Below are 14,596 nucleotides of genomic sequence, written 5' to 3' on the forward strand. Positions count from 1 at the left end.
GACTGGCATAAACGCTACGCTACAGACTGGCATAACGCTACGCTACAGACTGGAATAACGTTAAGCTGCAGACTGGCAAACGCTACAGACTGGCATAACGCTACAGACTGGCATAACGTTACGCTACAGACTGGCATAACGCTACGCTACAGACTGGCATAACACTACGCTGCAGACTGGCATAACGCTACAGACTGGAATAACGCTACAGACTGGCATAACGCTACGCTGCAGACTGGCATTACGCTACGCCGCAGACTGGCATAACGCTACGCTGCAGACTGGCATTACGCTACGCCGCAGACTGGCATAACGCTACGCTGCAGACTGGCATAACGCTACGCCGCAGACTGGCATTACGCTACGCCGCAGACTGGCATAACGCTACGCTGCAGACTGGCATAACGCTACGCTGCAGACTGGCATAACGCTACGCCGCAGACTGGCATAACGCTACGCTACAGACTGGCATAACGCTACGATACAGACTGGCATAACGCTACAGACTGGCATAACGCTACAGACTGGCATAACGCTACGCTACAGACTGGCATAACGCTACGCTACAGACTGTAATAACGCTAAGCTGCAGACTGGCAAACGCTACAGACTGGCATAACGCTACAGACTGGCATAACGCTACGCTACAGACTGGCATAACGCTACAGACTGGAATAACGCTACGCTGCAGACTGGCAAACGCTACAGACTGGCATAACGCTACGCCGCAGACTGGCATTACGCTACGCCGCAGACTGGCATAACGCTACGCTGCAGACTGGCATAACGCTACGCTGCAGACTGGCATAACGCTACGCTGCAGACTGTCATAACGCTACGCTGCAGACTGGCATAACGCTACGCTGCAGACTGGCATAACGCTACGCTGCAGACTGGCATAACGCTACGCTGCAGACTGGCATTACGCTACGCTGCAGACTGGCATAAACCCTACGCTACAGACTGGCATAACGCTACGATACAGACTGGCATAACGCTACGCTACAGACTGTAATAACGCTAAGCTGCAGACTGGCAAACGCTACAGACTGGCATAACGCTACGCTGCAGACTGGCATAACGCTACGCTGCAGACTGGCATAACGCTACGCTGCAGACTGGCATAACGCTACGCTGCAGACTGGCATAACGCTACGCTGCAGACTGGCATAACGCTACGCTGCAGACTGGCATAACGCTACGCTACAGACTGGCAAACGCTACAGACTGGAATAACGCTACGCTGCAGACTGGCAAACGCTACAGACTGGCATAACGCTACGCCACAGACTGGCATTACGCTACGCCGCAGACTGGCATTACGCTACGCCGCAGACTGGCATAACGCTACGCCGCAGACTGGCATAACGCTACGCCGCAGACTGGCATAACGCTACGCTGCAGACTGGCATAACGCTACGCTGCAGACTGGCATAACGCTACGCTACAGACTGGCATAACGCTACGCTGCAGACTGGCATAACGCTACAGACTGGAATAACGCTACGCTGCAGACTGGCATAACGCTACAGACTGGCATTACGCTACGCTGCAGACTGGCATTACGCTACGCCGCAGACTGGCATTACGCTACGCCGCAGACTGGCATAACGCTACGCTACAGACTGGCATAACGCTACGCCGCAGACTGGCATAACGCTACGCTACAGACTGGCATAACGCTACAGACTGGAATAACGCTACGCTGCAGACTGGCAAACGCTACAGACTGGCATAACGCTACGCCGCAGACTGGCATTACGCTACGCCGCAGACTGGCATTACGCTACGCCGCAGACTGGCATAACGCTACGCCGCAGACTGGCATTACGCTACGCCGCAGACTGGCATAACGCTAAGCTGCAGACTGGCAAACGCTACAGACTGGCATAACGTTACGCTACAGACTGGCATAACGCTACGCTACAGACTGGCATAACGCTACGCTGCAGACTGGCATAACGCTACGCTGCAGACTGGCATAACGCTACAGACTGGAATAACGCTACGCTGCAGACTGGCATAACGCTACAGACTGGCATAACGCTACGCCGCAGACTGGCATTACGCTACGCCGCAGACTGGCGTAACGCCACGCTGCAGACTGGCATAACGCTACGCTGCAGACTGGCATAACGCCACGCTGCAGACTGGCATAACGCTACGCTGCAGACTGGCATAACGCTACGCTGCAGACTGGCATAACGCCTACGCTACAGACTGTAATAACGCTAAGCTGCAGACTGGCAAACGCTACAGACTGGCATAACGCTACAGACTGGCATAACGCTACGCTACAGACTGGCATAACGCTACGCTGCAGACTGGCATAACGCTACGCTGCAGACTGGCATAACGCTACGCTGCAGACTGGCATAACGCTACGCTACAGACTGGCAAACGCTACAGACTGGAATAACGCTACGCTGCAGACTGGCAAACGCTACAGACTGGCATAACGCTACGCCACAGACTGGCATTACGCTACGCCGCAGACTGGCATTACGCTACGCAGCAGACTGGCATAACGCTACGCCGCAGACTGGCATAACGCTACGCCGCAGACTGGCATAACGCTACGCTGCAGACTGGCATAACGCTACGCTGAAGACTGGCATAACGCTACGCTACAGACTGGCATAACGCTACGCTGCAGACTGGCATAACGCTACAGACTGGAATAACGCTACGCTGCAGACTGGCAAACGCTACAGACTGGAATAACGCTACGCCGCAGACTGGCAAACGCTACAGACTGGCATAACGCTACGCCGCAGACTGGCATTACGCTACGCCGCAGACTGGCATTACGCTACGCCGCAGACTGGCATAACGCTACGCCGCAGACTGGCATTACGCTACGCCGCAGACTGGCATAACGCTACGCTGCAGACTGGCATAACGCTACGCCGCAGACTGGCATAACGCTACGCTGCAGACTGGCATAACGCTACGCCGCAGACTGGCATAACGCTACGCTACAGACTGGCATAACGCTACGATACAGACTGGCATAACGCTACAGACTGGCATAACGCTACAGACTGGCATAACGCTACGCTACAGACTGGCATAACGCTACGCTACAGACTGTAATAACGCTAAGCTGCAGACTGGCAAACGCTACAGACTGGCATAACGCTACAGACTAGCATAACGCTACGCTGCAGACTGGCATAACGCTACGCTGCAGACTGGCATAACGCTACGCCGCAGACTGGCATAACGCTACGCCGCAGACTGGCATAACGCTACAGACTGGCATAACGCTACGCTACAGACTGTAATAACGCTAAGCTGCAGACTGGCAAACGCTACAGACTGGCATAACGCTACAGACTGGCATAACGCTACGCTACAGACTGGCATAACGCTACGCTGCAGACTGGCATAACGCTACGCTACAGACTGGAATAACGCTACGCTGCAGACTGGCAAACGCTACAGACTGGAATAACGCTACGCCGCAGACTGGCAAACGCTACAGACTGGCATAACGCTACGCCGCAGACTGGCATAACGCTACGCCGCAGACTGGCATTACGCTACGCCGCAGACTGGCATAACGCTACGCCGCAGACTGGCATAACGCTACGCCGCAGACTGGCATAACGCTACGCCGCAGACTGGCATAACGCTACAGACTGGAATAACGCTACGCTGCAGACTGGCAAACGCTACAGACTGGCATAACGCTACGCCGCAGACTGGCATTACGCTACGCCGCAGACTGGCATTACGCTACGCCGCAGACTGGCATAACGCTACGCCGCAGACTGGCATAACGCTACGCCGCAGACTGGCATAACGCTACGCCGCAGACTGGCATAACGCTACGCCGCAGACTGGCATAACGCTACGCTGCAGACTGGCATAACGCTACGCCGCAGACTGGCATAACGCTACGCTGCAGACTGGCATAACGCTACGCCGCAGACTGGCATAACGCTACGCCGCAGACTGGCATAACGCTACGCCGCAGACTGGCATAACGCTACGCTGCAGACTGGCAAACGCTACAGACTGGAATAACGCTACGCTGCAGACTGGCATAACGCTACGCTGCAGACTGGCATAACGCTACGCTACAGACTGGCATAACGCTACGCTGCAGACTGGCATAACGCTACGCTGCAGACTGGCATAACGCTACGCTACAGACTGGCATAACGCTACGCTGCAGACTGGCATAACGCTACAGACTGGAATAACGCTACGCTGCAGACTGGAATAACGCTACGCTGCAGACTGGCAAACGCTACAGACTGGAATAACGCTACGCTGCAGACTGGCATAACGCTACGCTGCAGACTGGCATAACGCTACGCTACAGACTGGCATAACGCTACGCTGCAGACTGGCATAACGCTACAGACTGGAATAACGCTACGCTGCAGACTGGCATAACGCTACGCTGCAGACTGGCATAACGCTACGCTACAGACTGGCATAACGCTACGCTGCAGACTGGCATAACGCTACAGACTGGAATAACGCTACGCTACAGACTGGAATAACGCTAAGCTGCAGACTGGCAAACGCTACAGACTGGCATAACGCTACGCTGCAGACTGGCATAACGCTACGCTGCAGACTGGCATAACGCTACGCTGCAGACTGGCATAACGCTACGCTGCAGACTGGCATAACGCTACGCTGCAGACTGGCATAACGCTACGCTGCAGACTGTCATAACGCTACGCTGCAGACTGTCATAACGCTACGCTGCAGACTGGCATAACGCTACGCTGCAGACTGGCATAACGCTACGCTGCAGACTGGCATAACGCTACAGACTGGAATAACGCTACGCTGCAGACTGGCATAACGCTACGCCGCAGACTGGCAAACGCTACGCCGCAGACCGGAATAACGCTACGCCGCAGACTGGCATAACGCTACGCCGCAGACTGGCATAACGCTACGCTGCAGACTGGCATAACGCTACGCTACAGACTGGCAAACGCTACAGACTGGAATAACGCTACGCTGCAGACTGGCAAACGCTACAGACTGGCATAACGCTACGCCACAGACTGGCATTACGCTACGCCGCAGACTGGCATTACGCTACGCCGCAGACTGGCATAACGCTACGCCGCAGACTGGCATAACGCTACGCCGCAGACTGGCATAACGCTACGCTGCAGACTGGCATAACGCTACGCTGCAGACTGGCATAACGCTACGCTACAGACTGGCATAACGCTACGCTGCAGACTGGCATAACGCTACAGACTGGAATAACGCTACGCTGCAGACTGGCAAACGCTACAGACTGGAATAACGCTACGCCGCAGACTGGCAAACGCTACAGACTGGCATAACGCTACGCCGCAGACTGGCATTACGCTACGCCGCAGACTGGCATTACGCTACGCCGCAGACTGGCATAACGCTACGCCGCAGACTGGCATTACGCTACGCCGCAGACTGGCATAACGCTACGCTGCAGACTGGCATAACGCTACGCCGCAGACTGGCATAACGCTACGCTGCAGACTGGCATAACGCTACGCCGCAGACTGGCATAACGCTACGCTACAGACTGGCATAACGCTACGATACAGACTGGCATAACGCTACAGACTGGCATAACGCTACAGACTGGCATAACGCCACGCTACAGACTGGCATAACGCTACGCTACAGACTGTAATAACGCTAAGCTGCAGACTGGCAAACGCTACAGACTGGCATAACGCTACAGACTGGCATAACGCTACGCTACAGACTGGCATAACGCTACGCTGCAGACTGGCATAACGCACGCTGCAGACTGGCATAACGCTACGCTGCAGACTGGCATAACGCTACGCTACAGACTGGCATAACGCTACGCTACAGACTGGCATAACGCTACGCTGCAGACTGGCATAACGCCACGCTACAGACTGGCATAACGCCACGCTACAGACTGGCATAACGCTACGCTGCAGACTGGCATAACGCTACGCTGCAGACTGGCATAACGCTACGCTACAGACTGGAATAACGCTACGCTGCAGACTGGCAAACGCTACAGACTGGAATAACGCTACGCCGCAGACTGGCAAACGCTACGCCGCAGACTGGCATAACGCTACGCCGCAGACTGGCATTACGCTACGCCGCAGACTGGCATAACGCTACGCCGCAGACTGGCATAACGCTACGCCGCAGACTGGCATAACGCTACGCCGCAGACTGGCATAACGCTACAGACTGGAATAACGCTACGCTGCAGACTGGCAAACGCTACAGACTGGCATAACGCTACGCCGCAGACTGGCATTACGCTACGCCGCAGACTGGCATTACGCTACGCCGCAGACTGGCATAACGCTACGCCGCAGACTGGCATAACGCTACGCCGCAGACTGGCATAACGCTACGCCGCAGACTGGCATAACGCTACGCTGCAGACTGGCATAACGCTACGCCGCAGACTGGCATAACGCTACGCCGCAGACTGGCATAACGCTACGCCGCAGACTGGCATAACGCTAAGCTGCAGACTGGCAAACGCTACAGACTGGCATAACGCTACGCTGCAGACTGGCATAACGCTACGCTGCAGACTGGCATAACGCTACGCTACAGACTGGCATAACGCTACGCTGCAGACTGGCATAACGCTACGCTGCAGACTGGCATAACGCTACGCTGCAGACTGGCATAACGCTACAGACTGGCATAACGCTACGCTGCAGACTGGCATAACGCTACGCTGCAGACTGGCATAACGCTACGCTGCAGACTGGCATAACGCTACGCTGCAGACTGGCATAACGCTACGCTGCAGACTGGCATAACGCTACGCCGCAGACTGGCATAACGCTACAGACTGGCATAACGCTACGCTACAGACTGTAATAACGCTAAGCTGCAGACTGGCAAACGCTACAGACTGGCATAACGCTACGCTGCAGACCGGCATAACGCTACGCTAGACCGGCGTAACGCTACGCCGCAGACCGCAGACCGGCGTAACGCTACGCCGCAGACCGGCGTAACGCTACGCCGCAGACCGGCGTAACGCTACGCCGCAGACCGGCGTAACGCTACGCCGCAGACCGGTATTACGCTATAGACTGGCATAACGCTACGCTGCAGACTGGCATAACCCTACGCTGCAGACCGGTATTACGCTACAGACTGGCATAACACTACGCTGCAGACTGGCAAACGCTACAGACCGGCGTAACGCTACGCTGCAGACCGGCGTAACGCTAGCTACAGACCGGCGTAACGCTAGCTACAGACCGGCGTAACGCTAGCTACAGACCGGCGTAACGCTAGCTACAGACCGGCGTAACGCTAGCTACAGACCGGCGTAACGCTACGCCGCAGACCGGCGTAACGCTACGCCGCAGACCGGCGTAACGCTAGCTACAGACCGGCGTAACGCTAGCTACAGACCGGCGTAGCGCTACAGACCGGCGTAGCGCTACAGACCGGCGTAGCGCTACAGACCGGCGTAGCGCTACAGACCGGCATAGCGCTACAGACCGGCATAGCGCTACAGACCGGCATAGCGCTACGCTACAGACTGGAATAACGCTATGCTCCCTACGTGCTTTTCAGACACTTTAGGGTGCCTCCCAAACGGCAACCTAATTCCCCATAGTGTTCTGGTCTAAAGTAGTGCACTATGTAAAGGAATAGGGTGCCATAGTGTTTTGGTCTGAAGTAGCACACTATATAGGGAATAGGGTGCCATAGTGTTTTGGTCTGAAGTAGTGCACTATATAGGGAATAGGGTGCCATAGTGTTTTGGTCTGAAGTAGTGCACTATATAGGGAATAGGGTGCCATTTGAGATACAACCTCAGTCTCCCTCTAAAATTACACCAATGATTTATGTCTACATGTTTATCAAGACAGCAGAGAAAAAAACCCGTTATAAGTATGTCTTTGTTAGGCCCCTACAATCGCCTAAAGTATATTTTGAGAGGATGGATGGGAATCAAAGTGGCGGTGGTGTGTTATCCCAGAGGAAGTTTTCTTTACTGCTATTGAGCAGCAAGCTTCGTCTTGTGATGGAAAATTAGTCTGTAGTTTTTTTTTCTTTCGTCTGCACCTTAAACAAGGCTTCTCCTTATTTTAAAAGTGGTGTGTGTGCTTCGAGAGTCTCGGTTCAAGGCTGATTGATCGGTTGGATTTACATTACAGGCATCTCAGAGAACGCCTACGCCAAGTGGATCAAACGACCCCTGGGGTTACCCAGCACAATGAGGTGATTGTCTCTTCATGGGAAACACAGTCTCTGCCCTGAGCCACAGATTAAAGGGGAGCTCAGCAATTCGGGGAAAAAAAAATCTAATTTCCCCAGAGTCAGAAGAACTTGTGGATACCATTTTAAAAATGTCTCTGCATGCAGTTTGAAGGAAGTTGCTAATTAGCATTAGCGCAAATGCTAACTAGGGTTAGCACAACGAGCTGTTCCCATAGATGTCCAGTCATTGCGTTAGTGCTAGTTAGCGTTGGCTTGTGAAACTAACTCATTTCACGAGTTGATCGTAATTCGGTGAAGTAGACAACAAGGCAAAAATCTTGGAAATATCCCTTTAATACACACTGCATTTAAAAAACCCCGAGAGACATTTTACAGGTCTGGGTATCGGTTGTTGTCAAACTGGTATTTAAGTGCCTATTGCAATAAAACACTATTGTTCTGTGTTAACACTATTACAGAGTTAGGGGGACGGGGACGTGGACGGGGACGGGGGACAGGTGAAATGCTAAGGCGGGAAGGTAATGTCTGAACGGTGGGTTGCACAAGCAGCATATAATCAGTTATACATCAAGGATCCAGACTTACATCTCCCAGCCTACGATTTGGTCCCCCCCCCCCCAAAAAAAAATGTTTGCAGTCATACAGTGATTTATTAAGACGTGTAATAGACTCCGGAGATGGTATTCAAGAAAATCCATTATTTAATCGAAGCAGAAATGAATGATTCGAGCCATTTTTATATGCAAGCGAATCCAGTAATCCTTACGTAGACAATAGACTATTGTTATATTTTACTGTTACACGAGGGCTCCAGAATGTTCTATCGTTAAATAGAGATTAATTTGGGGCGGCAGGGTAGCCTAGTGGTTAGAGCGTTGGACTAGAAACTGAAAGGTTGCAAGACCGAATCCCAGAGCTGACAAGGTAAAGATCTGTCGTTCTGCCCCTGAACAGGCAGTTAACCCACCGTTCCTAGGCCGTCGTTGTAGATAAGAATTTGTTCTTAACGGACTTGCCTAGTAAAATAAAAAAAGGTAAAATAAAAAATAGATATATATTTTTTTAAATTGGCTACATTTTAATGTGCACTAATATCATAGCCTACAGTGAATTCGCAATAGATTCAATTATTTTCTTCATCAATCTAAACACAATTAAACACAATACCCCATAATAACAGAGCGAAAACATATATGTTTAGACATTTGTGTGTGTGTGTGTGTGTATATATATATATAAATGATGGTGGAAAATAAGTATATATATATATATATATATATATATATATATATATATATATATATAATTAAAAACGTTTTTTTAAAAGAATAGAAAACAAAGTGATACCTGGCTCAGGCCACAGTGTACTGTGCATTAGTTTGGTCCGCTAGAAAGTGAATTGTTCCATTTCAATCTTCATGTAGGATTTATATAGAACGGTAGGACGACAGTAGACTAGAGAGAGGGTTGGGATAATGGTAGGATAGCCATAGAACGGTAGGACGACAGTAGACTAGAGAGAGGGTTGGGATAATGGTAGGATTTTTATAGAACGATAGGACGACAGTAGACTAGAGAGAGGGTTGGGATAATGGTAGGATAGCCATAGAACGGTAGGACGACAGTAGACTAGAGAGAGGGTTGGGATAATGGTAGGATATATATAGAACGGTAGGACGACAGTAGACTAGAGAGAGGGTTGGGATAATGGTAGGATAGCCATAGAACGGTAGGACGACAGTAGACTAGAGAGAGGGTTGGGATAATGGTAGGATATATATAGAACGGTAGGACGACAGTAGACTAGAGAGAGGGTTGGGATAATGGTAGGATAGCCATAGAACGGTAGGACGACAGTAGACTAGAGAGGGTTGGGATAATGGTAGGATATAAATAGAACGGTAGGACGACAGTAGACTAGAGAGAGGGTTGGGATAATGGTAGGATAGCCATAGAACGGTAGGACGACAGTAGACTAGAGAGAGGGTTGGGATAATGGTAGGATAGCCATAGAACGGTAGGACGACAGTAGACTAGAGAGAGGGTTGGGATAATGGTAGGATATATATAGAACGGTAGGACGACAGTAGACTAGAGAGAGGGTTGGGATAATGGTAGGATATATATAGAACGGTAGGACAACAGTAGACTAGAGAGAGGGTTGGGATAATGGTAGGATAGCCATAGAACGGTAGGACGACAGTAGACTAGAGAGAGGGTTGGGATAATGGTAGGATATAAATAGAACGGTAGGACGACAGTAGACTAGAGAGAGGGTTGGGATAATGGTAGGATAGCCATAGAACGGTAGGACGACAGTAGACTAGAGAGAGGGTTGGGATAATGGTAGGATAGCCATAGAACGGTAGGACGACAGTAGACTAGAGAGAGGGTTGGGATAATGGTAGGATAGCCATAGAACGGTAGGACGACAGTAGACTAGAGGGTTGGGAAAATGGTAGGATAGCCATAGAACGGTAGGACGACAGTAGACTAGAGAGAGGGTTGGGATAATGGTAGGATAGCCATAGAACGGTAGGATGACAGACTAGAGAGAGGGTTAGGATAATGGTAGTATAGCCGTAGGACGACAGTAGACTAGAGAGAGGGTGGGGATAATGGTAGGATAGCCATAGAACGGTAGGATGACAGTAGACTAGAGAGAGGGTGGGATAATGTACATACATACGTACACATACACTTATTTTCCACCATAATTTGCAAATAAATTCATAAAAAAACTGCTACAATGTGATTTTCTGGATTTTTTTTCTCATTTTGTCTTTCATAGTTGAAGTGTACCTATGATGAAAATTACAGGCCTCATCTTTTTTAAATGGGAGAACTTGCACAATTGGTGGCTGCCTAAATACTTTCTTGCCCCACTGTACATGACGTTTGGAGTGACGTGATCATGTAGAATGTGCAGCTCGCACCGATGTGACCAGTTACATTTATTTTTAAATTCGCTCAGCCAAGTCAAAAAGGTCACAAAATGAGACTATAAATGGTTGCAGTCTAGAGCCCTGAACATTAATAAACTGTATCAGGTTATTTCCCCCCAACAATGCAAGTCTTCTGTGATATCTTATCCAGAACAGATATCCTTTATGCGGACGGTAGGATGATGGTAGGATAAATGTAGGCTGAATATAGGATGAAGGTAGGATGAGAGTAGTATGACGGGATGACGTTGGGACGACTGTAGTGCGACAGTAAGACACCGGTAGGATAATGGTAAGACGAGGTGTGGCAGGTAGCCTAGCGCTTAGAGAGGCGAGCCAGAAACCAGAGGGTTGACAGTTTGGTTCCGAGGGGTGGGGGGTGGGGGAGTAAGCTGGCAAGCGGAGAGTTGCTGGTATCAGTTTCTAGATGGCATTGCCTGCCGTTGTGCCCTTAACTCCCCACAACAGCAGCACCCGGGTGACCCTAGAACCTCTTCAAAACATATGTTTATTTCGGAGGGGTTGAATTAAAAGCAGAAGTCACATTTCGGTTGGACCTTGTGTGACCAATAAACTGATCATAAAATAATGGTAGGATAGCCGTAGGACGACAGTAGACTAGAGAGAGGGTGGGGATAATGGTAGGATAGCCATAGAACGGTAGGATGACAGTAGACTAGAGAGAGGGTGGGATAATGGTAGGATAGCCATAGAACGACAGTAGACTAGAGAGGGTTGGGATAATGGTAGGATAGCCGTAGGACGACAGTAGACTAGAGAGGGTGGGGATAATGGTAGGATAGCCATAGAATGGTAGGATGACAGTAGACTAGAGAGGGTTGGGGTAATGGTAGTATGACAGTAGACTAGAGAGGGTTGGGATAATGGTAGGATAGCCATAGAATGGTAGGATGACAGACTAGAGAGGGTTGGGGTAATGGTAGGATAGCCATAGAACGGTAGGATGACAGTAGACTAGAGAGAGGGTTTGGGATAATGGTAGGATAGCCATAGAACGGTAGGATGACAGTAGGCCGGAGCCAGGGTTAGAAGCTCACCTGTGGGTTGTTGGCTTCGGCCAGCTTGCACTGTCTCAGGAACAGTTTGAGGTTACCCCAGTTCATATAGGGCAGTAGTACCATAGGCTTCTCTCCTTCCTCTATACACACATGACTGATTGGGAGCAGGTTCCTGGAGGAGAGAGGGAGGGGGGGGACATACTACATCAGTTAGCCTACCGTTTCCCCAACTCTGGTCCTCAAGTACCCCTAACAGCACACGTTTTGTTGTGACCCCGGACAAAAACACATGACTCAACTTGTCAAGAGCTTGAAGATTCGCTGACAAGTAGAATAAGGTGTGCTTGTCCAGGGCCACAACAAAAACATGTACTGGTGGGGATACTGGAGGACCGGAGTTAGAGCTCATGCAGTGGCTTGTGAAAGTATTCACCCCCTTGGCATTTTCCTGTTTTGTTGCCTTACAACCTGGAATATTTTTGTTTTTGTTTTGTGGGGGGTTGTAATCATTTGATTTAAACAACAGGCCTACCACTTTGAAGATCAAATCGTTTTGTTGTGAAACAAACAAGAAATAAAAAAATAAAAAACAGAAAACTTGTGTGCATAAATATTCCCCCAGTCAATACTCTGTAGAGCCAGCTTTTGCCTCAATTACAGCTGTAAGTCTCTTGGGGTATGTCTCTAAGCTTAGCACATCACTGGGATTTTCACCCATTCTTCAAGGCAAAACTGCTCCAGCTCCTTCAAGTTGGATGGGTTCCTGCTGGTGTACAGCCATCTTTAATTCATACCACAAATGTTCAATTAGATTGAGGTCTGGGCTTTGACTAGGCCATCCCAAGTAATTTAAAAATGTTTCCTCGAGTGTTGCTTTAGCAGTACGCTTAGGGTCATTGTCCTGCTGGAAGGTGAACCTCTGTCCCAGTCTCAAATCTCTGGAAGACAAACAGGTTTCCCCTCAACAAGGTCCCGGTATTTAGCGCCATCCATCATTCCTTCAATTCTGACCAGTTTCCCAGTCACTGCCTATGAAAAACATCCCCACAGCATGATGCTGCAACCACCATGCTTCACTGTGGGGATGTTATTCTCGGGGTGATGAGGTGTTGGGTTTGTGCCAGACATAACGTTTTCCTTGATGACCAAAAAGCTCAATTTTAACCTCATCTGACCAGAGTACCTTCTTTCATATTTTTGGAGAGTCTCCCACATACTTGTTAGCTTATTTCTTTCTTTAATCAACTGCTTTTTTCTGGCCACTCCTCTGTAAAGCCCAGCTCTGTGGAGTATATGGTTTAAAGTGGTCCTATGGACAGATACTCCAATATCCGCCGTGGAGCTTTGTAGCTCCTTCAGGGTTATCTTTGGTCTCTTTGTTGCCTCTCTGATTAATGCCCTCCTTGCCTGGTCTGTGAGTTTTGGTGGGTGGCCATCTCGTGGCAGGTTTGTTGTGTTGCCATATTCTTTACATTTTTTAATAATGGATTTAATGGTGCTCCGTGGGATGTTCAAAGTTTCAGATATATTTTCATAACCCAACCCTGATCTGTACTTCTCTACAACTTTGTCCCTGACCTGTTTGAGAGCTCCTTGGTCTTCATGGTGCCCCTTGCTTGGTGGTGCCCTTGCTTGATGGTGTTGCAGACTCTGGGGCCTTTCAGAACAGGTGTGTATATACTGAGCTCATGTGACACTTAAATAAAGTCCACCTGTGTGCAATTAACTAATTATGTGACTTCTGAAGGCAATTGGTTGCATCAGATCTTATTTAGGGGCTTCATAGCAAAGGGGGTGAATACATATGCACACACTACTATTCCATTTTTAAAATGGATTTTTAAACAAGTTATTTTTTTCATTTCACTTCACCAATTTTGACTATTTTGTGTAGGTCTATTTCATGAAATTTAAATTACAGGTTGTAATGAAACAAAATAGGAAAATCGCCAAGGGGGTGAATACTTTTGCAAGGCACTGTATCTGTGGTCAGGGAAAGGAGAGAGAGCAAGAGAACACATCAGAAATATGTTTGGAAACTTTATTCAGAGTGGATGAGGTTCCGGACTTTCTGGAAACTCGATTTGCATTGGCTAAAGAGATTTCTGTATATGTGCAGGATTTTTTTCACCTGCCTACCTAGCTGCTGCTCAGTGCCCCGCTACCTACCTAACTGCTGCTCAGTGCCCCGCTACCTACCTAACTGCTGCTGCTCAGTGCCCCGCTACCTACCTACCTGCTGCTGCTCAGTGCCCCGCTACCTACCTACCTGCTGCTGCTCAGTGCCCCACTACCTACCTACCTGCTGCTGCTCAGTGCCCCACTACCTACCTAACTGCTGCTGCTCAGTGCCCCACTACCTACCTAACTGCTGCTGCTCAGTGCCCCACTACCTACCTAACTGCTGCTCAGTGC

General features: G+C 49.9%; 1 protein-coding gene across 1 annotated transcript in view; it reads right to left on the bottom strand.

Annotated features, from left to right (window-relative positions):
* LOC121843317 (tyrosine-protein kinase RYK-like) overlaps positions 1 to 12,382 on the bottom strand; it is a gene marked incomplete at its 5' end in the record, with an annotated part of 31,180 nt that extends 18,798 nt beyond the window's left edge. The window contains one exon of the mRNA XM_042312919.1: positions 12,221 to 12,382. Coding sequence (XP_042168853.1) covers positions 12,221 to 12,382 — 162 coding nt within the window. The remainder of the gene's footprint in view (positions 1 to 12,220) is intronic.
* Between the last annotated feature and the right edge of the window lie 2,214 nt (positions 12,383 to 14,596).

The sequence above is a fragment of the Oncorhynchus tshawytscha genome, unplaced genomic scaffold, assembly GCF_018296145.1.
Source record: "Oncorhynchus tshawytscha isolate Ot180627B unplaced genomic scaffold, Otsh_v2.0 Un_contig_4891_pilon_pilon, whole genome shotgun sequence".
Classification (NCBI taxonomy): domain Eukaryota; kingdom Metazoa; phylum Chordata; class Actinopteri; order Salmoniformes; family Salmonidae; genus Oncorhynchus; species Oncorhynchus tshawytscha.